This window comes from Balaenoptera borealis (assembly GCF_965194805.1).
Source record: "Balaenoptera borealis genome assembly, chromosome: 13".
NCBI classification, from domain to species: Eukaryota; Metazoa; Chordata; class Mammalia; order Artiodactyla; family Balaenopteridae; genus Balaenoptera; species Balaenoptera borealis.
This window is the reverse complement of record NC_138870.1, coordinates 74,559,188-74,578,341: the sequence shown is the minus strand read 5'-3', so window position 1 is coordinate 74,578,341 and position 19,154 is coordinate 74,559,188. Positions and strand designations below refer to the sequence as shown.

The following is a 19,154-nucleotide window of genomic DNA, read 5'->3' as shown; positions in this document are numbered from 1 at the left end:
GTATGTGCAGGATTAACTCTTCTATATAGATTCTTTTCTTTTTCCTAAATTTACATTAGATATTGGGATGATTTTGTAGTTTTAATCAGAGGATATATCAAATAGAGGCTCCTATTTTTGTTAGTTGTAAGTTGATTAGAAAAACTCATTAATTTGAAATGCCATTCATAACACAGAAAAGCATTTCAATGCTTACAGATGCATTGTGCTGGCTGCTGTTCAAAGTCCAGACAGTGAGGAGAAACATGTCTTTCATAACAATATTTTCTCTTGTATTTATATATAGTTTTTCACATCTTCTCACATTCTAAGTTTTTTTTAGGATCAAAAAAAACCCACATTGTCTGCATTAGTATTATTATCAATACTGTTATTAATATATGGAAGTTTTCAAAAAAACAGTAATATTCCAACTGTTAGCTGCCAGATTTAGATTTTAAATAAGTTTGATTCTAGGTTTCTACACTTCTTTTGCAATTTGTGTTAAAGCAAGGTTAGATTTTTGTAGGATCTCATGTAGCACCATGTTTTAAATTTTATTTAGTAAATTGTGATTTTAAATCCACGGTAAGTTTCATTGGGAAAACTTGTAACTTCCTACAAACATATATTTTTTATATTAGGCACAGTCTGATGAAAAGGCACTAATTGCCAAGCTGCACCAACACCTTGTTTCTCTTCAAGTTAGTGAGGCTACCGCTCTTGGTAAGTTGGAGTCAGTTACGTCTAAGCTGCAGAAGATGGAGGCCCATAATTTGCGCTTAGAGCAGAAACTTGATGAAAAAGAACAAGCTCTCTATTCTGCCCGTTTGGAGGGGAGAAACAGAGCAACACATCTGCGCCAAACAATTCAGTCTCTACGACGGCAATTTAGTGGAGCTTTACCCTTGGCACAACAGGAAACGTTCTCTAAAACAATGATTCAGTTACAAAATGACAAACTGAAGATAATGCAAGAAATGAAAAATTCTCAACAAGAACATAGAAATATGAAGAACAAAACACTGGAGATGGAATTAAAGTTAAAGGGGCTGGAAGAGTTAATAAGCACTTTAAAGGATGCCAGGGGAGCCCAAAAGGTAAAACATTGATTTTAAGTTCAGTAATTTCAAAAGAGTTACGTAATAACTTTGGGTTAATATGTGCCTATGTGAGTAATGCTTAATATATGAACAAAATTCCATGTATAATTTATTAATTCAGGTTTTATAAATTAGGAGTTTGGGCTATTTGGATATCCTTTTATAAATAAAATGGGACTCCTCTAAGCCATGGTTTCAATAGAAATGCTTAGATTGTATAATATCAAAGAATTTTAAACACTCTAGGAAAGTTTATATATTAATTAAATACTAATTATAATTATTCTTAAACATTATAGTGGTTAGTTGAATTCTACTCTTCATAATTATTGTGTTTAAAATTATTTACAAGTAGTAGGCCCACATTTATTTTTTAAAATAATTTTGGTTTTGCCCTCATTTGGAAGGAATTAAATGAAAAATAATTATTTTGAAATTAAATTTTATTCTCTAGGCTAGAAACATTTAAGATTTTTATTTATGAAAGTAAAATGAATGTTGCAATTACATACATACACTAAGGACCCAGTAAATATATGAAAGTAAATGAATAAATGAAAGTGAATGTTAGTGATATCCATTCCAACATCATTTGAAAAATGTTTTATGTTAAGATCCCATGTATTAGAAAAGTCTGGAAATTCTAAATAAACTTTTCCTTGTGGAACAGCCAAGGATAATTTTATATCTTATTTTGTTATAGAATGTCCATTAATTTGAATTAAAATCATTAAGATTAGTGGAGAAATATTTGTTTATATAGTATTTACATTTGTATGTATAATTTGTAAATCTTCAGGTAATCGTTTGGCATACGAAGATAGAAGAACTCCGTCTTCAAGAGCTTAAACTCAGTCGAGAATTAGTCAAAGATAAAGAAGAAATAAAATATTTGAATAATATAATTTCTGAATATGAGCATACAATCAGTAGTCTGGAGGAAGAAATTGTACAGCAGAATAAGGTTTCATTTTATATTTACTTTCGTATTTGTTGCTAAGATTTTTAACATAACAACATTGCATTGGTGACCACATTATTTTCCTAATTGAGTGTAGCTCCCATTATTCTTGTTATAAAATATTGTTTCTTATTTTTTAAACTATTCTAAAAATATATATTTAGTTGCATTAATAGTCTTAAAAGGAATAATTCATAAGCAAACTTACTTGGTAAGTTAATTTTTATTTCAATATTAGTTATTTGACTTTTCATAGTTATAAGTTTCTACTGGCTCTCACTGATGGAATAGGAGAAGGCAGCTTGGTGTAGAATAAAGCACAAAAGCTTTGGAGGCAGATGATATTCACTAAGCACATGCTTGCTTGCTTCAGAAATTCTGTTGTTCCTTCTGCTTAGATTGTTCTTACCCCAGATACCAGTATTGATAATGCTTTCATTGCCTTCTGGTCTTAGCTCAAATGTCTTACCTTATCATTGAGGCCTTCACTAGCCACTCAGTCTACAACAGTAAATCTTATCATCAAGATTCCCTGAATAGGGATTATCTACTGACTATCTCCCCCTCACTAGTATATAAGTTCTGTAGTGAAAGGTACTTGGTTTTGTTCACTGCTGTGTTCTTATTGTCTTGAATAGTGCTTGCCACACAGAATGTGTCATTAAACATGTTTTGGATGAATGGATGGATGGGTACATGGATGGATTGAAATCCTGACTCCACATCTGCCTGTCTCTGTGATCTTAGGCAAATCACTTCATCTCTGAATTTACTTCCTTCTTCCATAAAATGAAAATAATAGTGACCTCAAAGGGTTGTTGTGAGGATTAAATAAGAAAAATGTATGTAAAAATTCCTGGTGAGTATCTCTGTGTGCGTCTGACCCAAACTGTCTTTTTTTCAGTTTCATGAAGAAAGACAAATGGCCTGGGATCAGAGAGAAGTTGAGCTAGAACGTCAACTAGATGTTTTTGACCGTCAGCAAAATGAAATACTAAATGCAGCACAAAAGGTATGAATGATTAGTCTTGTTTGCTACTCTGTAGCACGGCCTGTAATGTTAACAAATAGAAATATTTTCTAAAGTTGGATGGAATTTTAATTGATGGTATCTTTTTATGTTTCAACTATAAGTGGAGTTTAACCATGTCATGTCATATAGTTGTAAAAATTAATATTGTTCTTCTCAATGCTGCAACTGCTTTTTTAAAAAAATTCTATTTTTCAATAGTTTGAAGAGGCTACAGGATCAATGCCAGACCCTAGTTTGCCCCTTCCAAATCAACTTGAGATTGCTCTAAGAAAAATTAAGGAGAATATTCGAATAATCCTAGAAACACAGGCAACGTGCAAATCACTAGAAGAGGTAATTAGAAGAATTTGCATTTTGATTAGTGCCTTATTAGGTATGCTTGTGGCGTTTTCTAAGTAATATTTTTAAATGAGGATGAAGCATAAAATGATGAATCTGTTGCTTATTCTGCTCTCCTTTTTCATTCTCCTATAATGTTTCTAGTAGCTGATAAAGAACAGCAGATATGGCTAATTTGATATTACTCTCCTTTTAATCATTATTTGCCACTTTTGGGCATGCTCTTCAGTTGCTAGCATGAAAGGAAACAAGAAGAGCATTTGACTGTAGCTTTATGAACAATGTATTTCCTTCCCCTCTATGATCAAGAATTGTTTTCATCCTTGTTTATTTTTATGTTCTATTTTGAAGTGCATGTTTTATACTCTGAATCAATTTTCAGTTTATTCCTTTTTGTAGATAGTTAAAGGGTTTGAAGGTAAATTAGAAATTACTTCTTAGTTCAATCTAGGTCTTAAATTTGGTTAATAGATGATTAGATCTGTCTTCTTTATTAAATTATACAGAAAATAGTATAAACCGAGTATGTTTAGATGTCAACTAAAATGAAAATCATATTAACTGTAAATACATTTAAAATAATTTTTTAAATTGTGCACTTTTAAACCAACTGAGGAAACTTAGATTGTCTTCTGTAATTGTAAATTTGTTGTTTATGTGTATTGCCACTGAGTTACTAGATTTTAAATATCTGCCTTAATTCTGTTGAGGAGAACACACTTTCTTCTGTTTTGTTTTGATAAGCTGCAGATTTTATAATAGTGACCCATTGACTCAGGCCACTAAAATTCCAATTTTTATACTTTGTTGACTTTATAGGTTGCTCTTCTAGTGCTCTAATAGTCAATGGACCAAAATAAAAGGAATGGTTTATTACATTTTCTTTCTAAACCTATCACCACCACACATTTCTAGTTCTAAATCTATTAGACCTAAATAAAGTACTGTAAGTAAATTTCATTTTCATCATAACAGTGAAGTTTCTAACACATGTGATAATCTTACAAATAAGTAAAATATACATGTAGATAACTGCTGTCACATAGAAATACAGTCAATTAACCTTACTAAGTATCATTTGGCTATTATAAGTATGATGTGAAAAATAAAATGAAACTCCTTTCCTTGCTTATAGCTAATCTGACTAAGATTCAGATGAAGCATTTTTAAAAGAAAAATGTATTTTTTTATGATTTGATCATTGCAGGAGCTAAAAAAAAAAGAATCTGCTTTACGATTAGCAGAGGAAAATATTCTGTCAAGAGATAAAGTAATTAATGAACTGAGGCTTCGATTGCCTGCCACTGCAGAACGAGAAAAGCTTATAGCTGAGCTAGGAAGAAAAGAGGTGGAACCAAAATCTCATCACACATTGAAACTTGCTCATCAGACCATTGCAAACATGCAAGCAAGGTTAAATCAAAAGGAAGAAGTGTTAAAGAAGTATCAACATCTTCTAGAAAAAGCCAGAGAGGTATTTTATTATATTATGTTATGCTCTTTTATTTATTATGATGTTTTTTAGACAAATGTCAAATACTGTTCTGCCCTGAAGTGGTATTTCGTTTCTTGTTTTCAAATGATTCTATTCAGGTATTGTTACTGTCACGTGATTGGATTACAGATCTGTCAGTAAAACTGGCAGTTTGTATTATGGACCGACTAAATTGCTAATGGCTTTCATGGTGAAACTGTGTGATTTTGAAAAATATCATCTGAGTTAATAGGTAAAGACTGAGGCAGTAAGTTAGAATGAAATCTGTCACACAGGTATCAGTGGAAATCAAATTTGCTAGAACTTGGAGGGGAAAAAAAAATCTGACATTTAAAAATTTGCTGGAAACAAGTTAAAAGCTGATGGATACATATTATTCTAATATTAAGAATAAATTATGCTCTAAGGCTGGGCTTGTCAGTTTGAACATGTGCTAGGGGAAATGTATACGGGTTTAAATATATACATGCAGATGGCAGATGTTGTTCCTTCCCTATCTCATAAGGATTTTAGAAGGTAAAGATAAGAAAATATTTAAGACCTTTAGAATGTGAATTTATTTGAATCATAATGTAAGATATAGTTTTGATTTCTTGTAAAACAGGAACAAAGAGAAATTGTTAAGAAACATGAAGAGGAACTTCATAGTCTTCATCATAAATTAGAACTACAGGCTGATAGTTCACTCAGTAAATTCAAAGAAACAACTTGGGTAAGATTCTAAGAACTTTGTTCTATTCTTTATTGATTTTTGAGACCATGCAATTGAAAATTTAGGTCTCCTTTTTTTTGGACTAGAAGCCATCCTACCTTTTTTTTTTTTTTTTTGCCAGAATAATCTTCTGAAGACACAGCTCTAATCATTTTTTTCCCTAGACCGACATCTGTTAGTAGCTTACTGCTGCCTACAAAATCATGCTTAAGTTTCTTAGCCATGTACTCAAAGCCTTCCATGATCTGACCTCAGTCTTTCTTTTCAAATCTGCACATTAAGTTTACCTGTGTCTAACTGCTTTCCATGTTCTGAATTCAGTTCATTCTTGCCTCTTTTGATCATTGTATTCTTTTTTTTTTTTTTTTAAATCAGTCACCAATTTTATACACATCAGTGTATACATGTCAATCCCAATCGCCCAATTCAGCACACCACCATCCCCACCCCACTGTGGTTTTCCCCCCTTGGTGTCCATACATTTGTTCTCTACATCTGTGTCTCAACTTCAGCCCAGCAAACCGGTTCATCTGTACCATTTTTCTAGGTTCCACATACATGCGTTAATATACGATATTTGTTTTTCTCTTTCTGACTTACTTCACTCTGTATGACAGTCTCTAGATTCATCCACGTCTCAACAAACGACTCAATTTTGTTCCTTTTTATGGCTGAGTAATATTCCATTGTATATATGTACCACAACTTCTTTATCCATCTGTCGATGGGCATTTAGGTTGCTTCCATGACCTGGCTATTGTAAATAGTGCTGCAATGAACATTGGGGTGCATGTGTCTTTTTGAATTATGGTTTTCTCTGGGTATATGCCCAGTAGTGGGATTGCTGGATCATATGGTAATTCTATTTTTAATTTTTTAAGGAACCTCCATATTGTTCTCCATAGTGGCTGTATCAATTTACATTCCCACCAACAGTGCAAGAGGGTTCCCTTTTCTCCACACCCTCTCCAGCATTTGTTGTTTGTAGATTTTCCGATGATGCCCATTCTAAGTGGTGTGAGGTGATACCTCATTGTAGTTTTGATTTGCATTTCTCTAATAATTAACAATGTTGAGCATCTTTTCATGTGCTTCTTGGCCATGTGTATGTCTTCTTTGGAGAAATGTCTATTTAGATCTTCTGCCCATTTTTGGATCAGGTTGTTTGTTTTTTAATACTGAGCTGAATGAGCTGTTTCTATATTTTGGAGATTAATCCTTTGTCCGTTGATTCGTTTGCAAATATTTTCTCCCATTCTGAGGGTTGTCTTTTCGTCTTGTTTCTGGTTTCCTTCGCTGTGCAAAAGCTTTGAAGTTTCATTAGGTCCCATGTGTTTATTTTTGTTTTTATTTCCATTACTCTAGGAGGTGGATCAAAAAAGATCTTGCTGTGATTTATGTCAAAGAGTGTTCTTCCTATGTTTTCCTCTAAGAGTTTTACAGTGTCCAGTCTTACATTTAGGTCTCGAATCCATTTTGAGTTTATTTTTGTGTATGGTGTTAGGGAGTATTCTAATTTCATTCTTTTCCATGTAGCTGTCCAGTTTTCCCAGCACCACTTATTGAAGAGACTGTCTGTTCTCCATTGTATATCTTTGCCTCCTTTGTCATAGATTAGTTGACCATAGGTGCGTGGATTTATCTCTGGGCTTTCTATCTTGTTCCATTGATCTATGTTTCTGTTTTTGTGCCAGTACCATATTGTCTTGATTACTGTAGCTTTGTAGTATAGTCTGAAGTCAGGGAGTCTGATTCCTCCAGCTCCGTTTTTTCCCTCAAGACTGCTTTGGCTATTCGGGGTCTTTTGTGTCTCCATACAAATTTTAAGATGATTTGTTCTAGTTCCGTAAAAAATGCCATTGGTAATTTGATAGGGATTGCATTGACTCTGTAGATTGCTTTGGGTAGTATATTCATTTTCACAATATTGATTCATACAATCCAAGAACATGGTATATCTCTCCATCTGTTGGTATCATCTTTAATTTCTTTCATCAGTGTCTTATAGTTTTCTGCATACAGGTCTTTTGTCTCCCTAGGTAGGTTTATTCCTAGGTATTTTATTCTTTTTGTTGCAATGGTAAATGGGAGTGTTTCCGTAATTTCTCTTTCAGGTTTTTCATCATTAGTGTATAGGAATGCAAGAGATTTCTGTGCATTAATTTTGTATCCTGCAACTTTACCAAATTCATTGATTAGCTCTAGTAGTTTTCTGGTGGCACTTTTAGGATTCTCTATGTATAGTATCATGTCATCTGCAAACAGTGAAAGTTTTACTTCTTCTTTTCCAATTTGTATTCCTTTTATTTCTTTTTCTTCTCTGATTGCCGTGGCTAGGACTTCCAAAACTATGTTGAATAATAGTGGTGAGAGTGGACATCCTTGTCTCGTTCCTGATCTTAGAGGAAATGCTTTCAGTTTTTCACCATTGAGAATGATGTTTGCTCTGGGTTTGACATATATGGCCTTTATTATGTTGAGGTAGGTTCCCTCTATGCCCACTTTCTGGAGAGTTTTTATCATAAATGGGTGTTGAATTTTGTCCAAAGCTTTTTCTGCATCTATTGAGATGATCGTATGGTTTTTATTCTTCAATTTGTTTATATGGTGTATCACGTTGATTGATTTGCATATATTGAAGAATCCTTGCATTCCTGGGATAAATCCCACTTGATCATGGTGTATGATCCTTTTAATGTGTTGTTGGATTCTGTTTGCTAGTATTTTGTTGAGGGTTTTTGCATCTATATTCATCAGTGATATTGGCCTGTAATTTTCTTTTTTTGTAATATCTTTCTCTGGTTTTGGTATCAGGGTGATGGTGGCCTCATAGAATGAGTTTGGGAGTGTTCCTTCCTCTGCAACTTTTTGGAAGAGTTTGAGAAGGTTGGGTGTTAGCTCTTCTCTAAATGTTTGATAGAATTTACTTGTGAAGCCATCTGGTCCTGGACTTTTGTTTGTTGGAAGACTTTTAATCACAGTTTCAATTTCATTACTTGTGACTGCTCTGTTCATATTTTCTGTTTCTTCCTGGTTCAGTCTTGGAAGGTTATACCTTTCTAAGAATTTGTCCATTTCTTCCAGGTTATCCATTTTATTGGCATAGAGTTGCTTGTAGTAGTCTCTTAGGATGCTTTGTATTTCTGCGGTGTCTGTTGTAACTTCTTCTTTTTCATTTCTAATTTTATTGATATGGGTCCTCTCCCTCTTTTTCTTGATGAGTCTGGCTAATGGCTTATCAATTTTGTTTATCTTCTGAAAGAACCAGCTTTTAGTTTTATTGATCTTTGCTATTGTTTTCTTTGTTTCTACTTCATTTATTTCTGCTCTGATCTTTATGATTTCTTTCCTTCTGCTAACTTTGGGTTTTGTTTGTTCTTCTTTCTCTAGTTCATTTAGGTGTGAGGTTAGATTCTGTACTTGAGATTTTTCGTTTCTTTAGGTAGGCTTGTATAGCTATAAACTTCCCTCTTAGAACTGCTTTTGCTGCATCCCATAGGTTTTGGATCGTTGTGTTTTCATTGTCATTTGTCTCTAGGTATTTTTTTATTTCCTCTTTGATTTCTTCAGTGATCTCTTGGTTATTTAGTAATGTATTGTTTAGCCTCCATGTGTTTGTGCTTTTCACGTTTTTTTCCCTGTAATTCATTTCTAATCTCATAGCGTTGTGGTCAGAAAAGATGCTTGATATGATTTCAATTTTCTTAAATTTACTGAGGCTTGATTTGTGGCCCAAGATGTGATCTATCCTGGAGAATGTTCCGTGCGCACTTGAGAAGAAAGTGTAATCTGCTGTGTTTGGATGGAATGTCCTATAAATATCAATTAAATCTATGTGATCTATTGTGTCATGTAATGCTTCTGTTTCCTTATTTATTTTCATTTTGGATGATCTGTCCATTGGTGTAAGTGAGGTGTTAAAGTCCCCCACTATTACTGTGTTACTGTCGATTTCCTCTTTTATAGCTGTTAGCAGTTGCCTTATGTATTGAGGTACTTCTGTGTTGGGTGCATATATATTTCTAATTGTTATATCTTCTTCTTGGATTGATCCCTTGATCATTATGTAGTGTCCTTCCTTGTCTCTTGTAACATTCTTTATTTTAAAGTCTATTTTATCTGATGTGAGTATTGCTACTCCAGCTTTCTTTTGGTTTCCATTTGCATGGAATATCTTTTTCCATCCCCTCACTTTCAGTCTGTATGTGTCCCTAGGTCTGAAGTGGGTCTCCTGTAGACAGCATATAGATGGGTCTTGTTTTTGTATCCATTCAGCAAGCCTGTGTCTTTTGGTTGGAACATTTAATCCATTCACGTTTAAGGTAATTATCGATATGTGTGTTCCTATGACCATTTTCTTAATTGTTTTGGGTTTGTTTTTGTAGGTCCTTTTCTTCTCTTGTGTTTCCCACTTAGAGAAGTTCCTTTAGCATTTGTTGTAGAGCTGGTTTGGTGGTGCTGAATTCTCTTAGCTTTTGCTTGTCTGTAAAGCTTTTGATTTGCCCGTCTGAATGAGATCCTTGCAGGGTAGAGTAATCTTGGTTGTAGGTACTTCTCTTTCATCACTTTGAGTATATCATGCCACTCCCTTCTGGCTTGTCGAGTTTCTGCTGAGAAATCAGCTGTTAACCTTATGGGAGTTCCCTTGTATGTTATTTGTCATTTTTCCCTTGCTGCTTTCAATAATTTTTCTTTGTCTTTAATTTTTTCCAGTTTGATTACTATGTGTCTCGGCGTGTTTCTCCTTGGGTTTATCCTGTATGGGACTCTCTGCGCTTCCTGGACTTGGGTGGCTATTTCCTTTCCCATGTTAGAGAAGTTTTCGACTATAATCTCTTCAAATATTTTCTCGGGTCCCTTCTGTCTCTCTTCTCCTTCTGGCACCCCTATAATGTGAATGTTGTTGCGTTTAATGTTGTCCCAGAAGTCTCTTAGGCTGTCTTCATTTCTTTTCATTCTTTTTTCTTTAGTCTGTTCCGCAGCAGTGAATTCCACCATTCTGCCTTCCAGGTCACTTATCCGTTCTTCTGCCTCAGTTATTCTGCTATTGATTCCTTCTAGTGTAGTTTTCATTTCAGTTATTGTATTGTTCATCTCTTTTTGTTTGTTCTTTCATTCTTCTAGGTCTTTGTTAAACATTTCTTGTATCTTCTTGATCTTTGCCTCCATTCTTATTCTGAGGTCCTGGATCATCTTCACTATCATTATTCTGAATTCTTTTTCTGGAATGTTGCCTATCTCCACTTCATTTAGTTGTTTTTCTGGGGTTTTATCTTTTTCCTTCATCTGGTATATAGCCCTCTGCCTTTTCATCTTGTCTATCTTTCTGTGAATGTGGTTTTTCTTCCACAGGCTGCAGGATTGTAGTTTTTCTTGCTTCTGCTGTCTGCCCTCTGGTGGTTGAGGCTATCTAAGAGGCTTGATGGGAGGCTCTGGTGGTGGGTAGAGCTCATCATTGTATTCTATATGTGCAAAATGACCTTAAGCAAACCTTAGCTTCCTCAAGCCTTAACTCATTAATTCAGTCAACATTTATTTATTGATCCTCCACTACATGTAGGCACTTTGCCAGATACTGGGAATACAAAGAATAAGGTCTATATGTCCTATCTTCTTTAAGCCTTCATTACCTATTAAATCATTACATATTAGATTTGATATTATATTTTGATCATTTAAGGAACCAAGTTAAAATTATGGAGTAAGTATGGCATTGCATTGTACCTGCTCTTGGCTAATGTAACCAACCATATTTCATAGGATTTAATAAAACAGTCTCCTACTCCAGTTCCTACCAACAAGCATTTTATTCGTTTGGCTGAGATGGAACAGAGAGTAGCAGAACAAGATGACTCTCTCTCCTCACTTGTGATCAAACTAAAAAAAGTATCTCAGGATTTAGAGAGACAAAAAGAAGTCACTGAATTAAAAGTTAAAGAGTTTGAAAATATCAAATTACGGTAAGTCTTAGAAATGTAGATATTGGCAAATGGGATTAATGATATAATAAAGATAAATGTAAGCATTTGTTATGTCATGTACTGTTCTAAAAATGTTGAATATATTATCTCATTTTATACGCAGTACTACTTGTGACATAGGATAGTCACTCCATTTTGCAGTTAGGAAACTAGGCTATAGGAAGCCTCAGTAATGTGCCTAGGAGAAGATGGGAAAGCCACGATTTGAATCTAGTCAGTCTGACTCAAGAGCCAACTCAGATTCTTGTATAGAATCTCATCTTTAACCTTTTTAAATTTCCATTTTATTATCTAAAAAGTGAAATGACAGTAGTTACCTGGGCTCTTTCAAGGTGATTATATAAAGGCCAAATGATGATATATATGGAAGTAATTTGAAAATTGTAAAGTAACATATATAAATATAAAACTTTTATTTACATACCTATAACAGTTTCCAGCATACATTAAAGGCTCAAATATTTGTTGAATGAAAAATTAACCAATCTTTTTTATTAACCACAGTGACAGTAGAGGGCTTATAGCATTCTCTGTATTAGAGATTCTAAACATTGTTCAACCATTTATCAGAATGTGTATTTTAAAACTAAAATAGGTTTATATTTAGGTATTTTGTAATCATTGTAGAACTATCTCTCTGAGGCTCAGTTTCTTATCTGAAAAAAATAAGAAAATTAACTACTTGACTTATAATTCCATTCCATCTCTGAAGCCCTTATTAGAACCTTTGATTCTTTATTCATTTATCCAAGATGCTTCTGACAAAACTAACACTATTTGTGCTTAAGAAGCTGCTACTTTAAATAAGTTATTCTCTAAGAGAAAAGAGAATTAGCAATAGCATATGGTATATTTTCAATCTAATTTTCCCCATTCTGTTATATTTTATACATGAGATGCTATTTTTGGTATAGTTAGTTTCTGTCATATTTTAGAGCATAAAATTTCTTGCATTTCTGAATCTAATTCCTGGATGTAGAAAATAATCATTTTATTGACATTACCTTGTATATATAATTTTTTGCCACATGAAATACTTAAAGTTGTTGTTTTGTACCTTACCATGTCATTTTAGCCTAAAATTATACTTCTGTTCTCTGTGTGCACATTGGCATGCATATTTTAATGCATCTAAAGAAATTATAGTTCTTTGTCATTTTTTTAGTGAAACCTTGTATTTTTACAATTTGATGATTATTTAAAGTGACTTAAGTTTTTGCTATAAGCAACAAGTCTCAGAGTGTTTAATACCTGTTCGTGGTTTAACAGACCTTCCTCTCATTGATCAAAGTTTAATCATTTGAATCTCCATATTGGTGACCTTATTAATGCAGTGTCTATATAAATACAGTGAACTGGATATAATTCAGTTTATAAGGCTAATTAATACTGAATGAGCAGTAGAATTAATTGAATTAACTAAGTCTTTTGATAGTATCTACTTCTATATAGTATACAGCTATAGATAGAGTTATAGATACGATACTAGTGACTTTAGAACCATAATACATGTGATTTCTGTGAAGGTTTATATTTTGTCTTTGTAACATGTCATTATAGGGCAGTGGTTCTCAAGCGGAAGTACTTTTGCTCTCCTCTCCCCCCTCCAGGGACATTTGTTATTGTCTGTAGACATTTTTGGTGAACAACTAGGAGGTACTACTGGCATCTGGTTGGTAGAAGCAAGGAATGCTGCTAAATATGTTTTAAAATGCATAGGACAGTAACCCCCGCCCCAGTGAAGGATTATCCAGTCAAAAATGTCAATAGTGCCATGGTTGAGAAATCCCTGATACAAGGAAGCAGTCACATCTTGCAGGAACCATAATATATAAAGTGTTATTTTGTTCATTCTCTATATTATTTCATCTAGAGCCACAAATTACTTGATGCAATTGCTGCAAAAAATAGTAGAAACTGGAAGAAAAAACTCTATGTTAAGTTTAAGAGTAGTTAAGTAGAATAAAGAATTGTTCATCTTTTGGATTTGGATCAAATCTTAGATTTTAAGGATGCTGAGGACCAAACATTTGTTCTTTGTAAAATTGTGTCAATCAAATTGTTAATTGCAGCAACTACTCTATTAAGTACATATGTTTGCTTTATATTAGGCTCCAAGAAAATCATGCAGATGAAGTGAAACAAATAAAAGCACAAGTAGAGGATTTGAGGTGTCTTCTGGCCCAGTCACAAAAGGAGTCGCAGAGTTTAAAATCTGAACTTCAGGCTCAAAAAGAAGCAAATTCAAGAGCTCCAACAACTACAATGAGGAATCTAGTAGAAAGGCTGAAGGGCCAATTAGCCTTGAAAGAGAAACAACAAAAAGTTAGTAACAATAGAAAATTATCAATATTTAAGAAAAACATGGGGTAGGTTGCTTTTACAGAAGATTTGTAGAAGATGATAACATGTGTCTCTCTCGTAATAAAAAGTATAAGCCTTATCTTGAGCAGGGTTGGGTCTTTATAATTCTTTTAAGTAGCCTTATAGATTGGTGTTTTTAACTTCAGATATAGTCTAATTTATCTTTTTATGTTTTCAACCTGATTTGTGGGTTAGCTGTAGGAAATAAAGGGAAATCTTCATTACATTATTTATTTTCTCTCCTTTCCTATTAGGATTGTATGTTACTGAGGCAATTTTGAACAATTTGAATAATTGGAAAATTTTAAGTAACTTTGGGGATTAAGAGGGAGTTAGGATAAGAGGAGGAAAGATTAAAGAAGGAGATCACAGAGATACTGTTATGAAAAGGAGTTGGTCAGTGGATTAACAGATTTATTAGTTTTTTTATTTATCTCAGATTTTATATACTTAACTGTTTTAGAAGGTGCTGCTGTTTTTCTATGCTAGCTCATGAAATTTATTGGCAAATTTTAAGTCTTCTAATCTTGTAACTTTCCTTGTCTACTTAAATTCAATTTATTTCACATGGAAGTATGTACTAAGTGAGTAATTTAAATAAATATGTCAACTTGGAAGTTTGAAAACAAAACATGCCTGGGTTTTGTAGTACAGATTGCTTGATTTGATGCTGGGTTCTCACAATTATTATTATCAAGATTTTGAATTCTCACAATTTGGAGAGAATTGAGTTCACTTACTAAAGGAAATTCATTTGAAAAAGTTGGGTTGTTAGTTTGTGAATTCTGTTTGATTAAACACATGGTATTTCATGGTATTTTAGGAAAACAGTTTAAAGTAATAAAGCTTATATATATTTTGTATTGCTTATATACAAAATTGCTTACCAATTTTTCAAAAAAATTATGTATGTTGTAATTTTTAGGCCCTTAGTCGGGCACTTTTGGAACTTCGGGCAGAAATGACAGAAGCAGCTGAAGAACGTATTATTTCCATGACTTCTCAGAAAGAGGCAAATCTCAATGTTCAACAGATTGTTGATCGACATACTAAAGAGCTAAAGGTGAGTATCAACATGTGCGTTAATATAACAGAATTTCTGCTAATTCCCATTGGAAGAGAATCCACTTGGATATATAGTAATTTTAATAATGAATAGGGAATTTATTCTAATGAATTATTGGTGGATATACACATATCCACACAGTTGGGTTTTTTTTTAATAAATTTATTTATTTGATTTATTTATTTTTGGCTGCTTGGGTTTCGTTGCTGCGCGCAGGCTTTCTCTAGTTGCAGTGAGCTGGGGCCACTCTTCGTTGCAGTGTGCAGACTTCTCATTGCGGTGGCTTCTCTTGTTATGGAACATGGGCTCTAGGCTCGAGGGCTTCAGTAGTTGTGGCGCATGGGCTTAGTTGCTCTGTGGCATGTGCGATCTTCCCAGACCAGGGATCAAACCTGTGTCCCCTGCATTGGCAGGCAGATTCTTAACCACTGCGCCACCAGGGAAGTCCTACACACAGTTTTGAACACTAAGCATCTTTATTGTACTCACTGAATATCATCTTGGGGATTAGCAAAGGATAGGCCATTATAAGCTATTTCTCCTAACAGAATTAAATTTAAGAAACATTTTTCTTAGGATTTTAAATTCTATATTGATAAGTGAGATAGTTGTACAGATTCCTTTGTTTTGTTTTATTTCTTTTGCCTTTTCAGAATTTTCCGTTTAGTTTTTGCTAAGTTCATAATGAGTTAGTTAGCTTTCCCTTTTTAGCCCCTGAAATAGTTTATGGAAATCATGTGGTCCTTGACATTTAATCTACAGAGCTGCCTAACTTTAAAGCCTTTTTTTGAAGTTATTTATTATTTTTTGACAATGTATTTTATTATTTTCTTACCCAATTGTTAAGTTTGGTACTGTATAAAATTTTTTCTCCAAAACATATACATTTAATGATGATTTTCAAATTTCTTTACATAAAGTTTCATATAGTATATTTTGAGTAAAATGAAAAATCTATTTTGTGTATGTTTTATTTTGTTTGTAATTTTTATTTGCTCTTGGTTTATTTGTATATACCCTTCATCGCCATTAAACCATATACCCTTCATTGCCATTAAACCATGTAAGGACTGGATTTTAGTCAGATTTTTAAAATCTCTTGTGCCTATCAAGATTATTAGCATAGTTGACAGTAAAAATCCATTCAGTAATAAATTTATAAATAGGTATAGCCCTTTGATGATGTCTTCTTCAACACCTTTCTCTTTGCCTGAAATTTCTTCTCTGAATTCTTTACATTCTTCCAGTCATTTTTCTTGAAGCCTTTTTTGACTCTCCAGGAGAGTTTGTTTTTCTCATAACTGCACTATAATACTACTAGTTTCCTATTAGTGCTATTGGTAATCCCTTTTGGCCTGTAATAATTTATTCAACAAAACATATAATAAGTACCAGTATTCCCATCAATGTTACTATATGGGACAGCTAAGAACTCCTTTCTAGTGGCTTATATATACTGTCTAGTATTGTGAGCTACCCTTTTATGTCTTGTCTTTACAAAGTAGATTAGAAACTACTTAGAGTAAGAGATTTTATTTTATACTACTCTTATGCTTCAGTGTTCAAAAAAGAAATTGCTGTGTACGTTGATATGTACTTGTTTTTCTAATAAATTAATTCAGCCATAATGAAACATTTGCTTATTTGATAAAATTTTGGTTCTAGGTGTTTGTTAAAGATGAATTGCTTTAGACTGCTTCTTCATGTTTTGTTTTTTTTTCCCCTCAAAGTAGACTTGGTTCATTTGAAATGAAGCTAGAAAAATTTATGTAGTTTGTGGTGTTTTTTTTGCATGTATGTGCTTAAAAATTTAGACTGAAACTTTCTTCTTAGTAAGTATTAATGGTGTACTTTCTCTATTATTGTTGCTTTTATCATTGATACTTGCTGAAGATTCATGAATTAAACCTTTCTTTATCTTGTATTAGTCACAAGTTGAAGATTTATGTGAAAAAATTTTAAAACTTAAAGAAGCTCTTAAAACAAGTAAAAAGAGAGAGAACTCACTAACTGATAATTTGAATGACTTAACCAGTGAACTACAAAAAAACCAAAAAGCCTATAATAAAATGCTTAGAGAGAAAGATGGAATTGATCAAGAGAATGATGAACTGAAAAGGCAAATTAAAAGATTAACCAGTGGATTACAGGTAATTTTATATTTAATTGTGATAATGTTTTGATTTATAATATACAGGTAGTAGTTTATTCCCACTTTTTAATTCTGTCTATAATATTTGCTGAAACTAGCTTTCAAATCACTTTGATTAATGTAGTTGCTAATTCTCTCAGTGACCTTTACTGTATTCGTAGTTTTAGGGTAACATATCTTATTAAAATACAGAAGTAGCTACCATGTTATTCTTTTTTTTTTTTTTAAACATCTTTATTGGAGTATAATTGCTTTACAATGGTGTGTTAGTTTCTGCTTTATAACAAAGTGAATCAGTTATACATATACATATGTTCCCATATCTCTTCCCTCTTGCATCTCCCTCCCTCCCACCCTCCCTATCCCACCCCTCTAGGTGGTCACAAAGCACAGAGCTGATCATGTTATTCTTAAATATCAATAGTGTCATTTAGAAAGCATGGTTAGCTGTAGTCTCAGAAAGTTTCTACAACTGGAGTATTTATTGTGTATTTTGTTTGATACTTTTTTATTTGTAAAATGTAAAAATACATCTTATTTTTCAGGGCAAAGCTCTGACAGATAACAAACAAAGTTTAATTGAAGAACTCCAAAAGAAAATTAAAAAGCTAGAAAGCCAACTGGAAAAAAAGGTGGATGAGGTAGAAATAAAACCTACGAAAGAAAAGGTACGTGAAGAAATGTACTGATATGTTTAAGGTACTGATAGACTTAGTTAAATATGTAATTGAAGAACAGATAATTCATTGATCTGAGGACCTGATACATATACCATAAATGGTACTGGATAACACAGAGAAGTTTAAGACAAGTTTCTGTCCTTTAGGAATTTACAGGTCTACTTGAAGAGACACCAATAATGTAACTCTTATTCAGAAATTACTATATCATCTTCCTGATATTACAGTACATCCCAAATCCCTTCATACCATACATATCCAGCTGTATTTATCACTTTTCTCATTTGTTTATATAGATTGGTTTATATAGACCTTTGGGAAAGAAAGCTGGGCATTTTTATTCTGCTATCTTGACCCAAATGTATCCTTTTTAATCCTTCAATGGACTGGACTATTATTTCAGGGTAAAAAAAGTGACTTGGAGTATATTCAATATTTGCAGTAATAATCAATAACCAACCCACTCATAAATTGATTCTGTAATGTGAGAAAAATAGTTTAAAATTTTCTTACAAGTTAACTAGTAAACTATTTTGTAATAAAAATTATTGATAGACATAACCCAAGGAAAAACTAAAATTGGCTAAAATCCACATAATTAAATATGTTATAAATAATAAACTGGAGACTTAAGATATAAGTAGCATTGAAAATATCAAAAGTGACCTTGAAAAAAAAAAAAAAAAAGTGACCTTGGAAATATTGGTGTTAGTAGTAATGTTTGTCCCTGAAGAAAATCTCAGTGGAGGAGCCATAGTTAGGAAGAATTTTTATTGTAACGTTTACCCAGAAAATATTCATATCTATAAGATAATTTCAATAACATGAAAGAAAATTAAGTATCTTTAATGGCACTGAATAGAAAATAGGTAATGGGATTAAAATGTTTTAGTAGGGTATATTCTAGAAAAACATTTTCCTTATGAAAATTTATCATCGTCAATATAATTTTGATCTAAATGTTTGCATTTATATACATGGAACCACAACATACTTGTCAGAAGCTTTGCTGGTGAAAACTGCCAGGTCAAAATGTCCTTACTATTCAGGATTGCTTTCTTTGCTGCCTCCCTACTTGGTCATAAGTCTAATCCTTGGGTACTAGTTCCTAACCTGATTCCTATCAGAATACCTCAGTAGCCTTGTGGCTTTGCCTGAACCTCTAACTTCTGTGCTTCAGTTTATTTCTCCTTAAAATAGAAATAATACTATTTGTAATTCCAGCTTCTCAAGATTATTTTGACATGAAATGAAATAATATATGAAAGTCTTTGTAAGCCATCAAGTCT

At 32.9% G+C, this 19,154-nt stretch overlaps 1 protein-coding gene across 11 annotated transcripts in view; it reads left to right on the top strand.

The window, feature by feature from the left end:
- The window catches only part of CEP290 (centrosomal protein 290), a 94,485-nt gene that overhangs the window by 51,480 nt on the left and 23,851 nt on the right, over positions 1-19,154 (top strand). For all 11 annotated transcript variants that reach the window (XR_014233606.1, XM_082351777.1, XM_082351778.1 and 8 more), the window contains 11 exons: positions 624-1,079; positions 1,882-2,046; positions 2,948-3,055; positions 3,275-3,409; positions 4,623-4,889; positions 5,515-5,622; positions 11,383-11,582; positions 13,715-13,928; positions 14,893-15,030; positions 16,962-17,183; positions 17,731-17,853. Coding sequence is in view for 10 of the 11 variants with exons in the window: in XM_082351777.1 (XP_082207903.1) it covers positions 624-1,079; positions 1,882-2,046; positions 2,948-3,055; positions 3,275-3,409; positions 4,623-4,889; positions 5,515-5,622; positions 11,383-11,582; positions 13,715-13,928; positions 14,893-15,030; positions 16,962-17,183; positions 17,731-17,853 (2,136 nt within the window). In the remaining variant the exon portion in view is untranslated. The remainder of the gene's footprint in view (positions 1-623; positions 1,080-1,881; positions 2,047-2,947; positions 3,056-3,274; positions 3,410-4,622; positions 4,890-5,514; positions 5,623-11,382; positions 11,583-13,714; positions 13,929-14,892; positions 15,031-16,961; positions 17,184-17,730; positions 17,854-19,154) is intronic.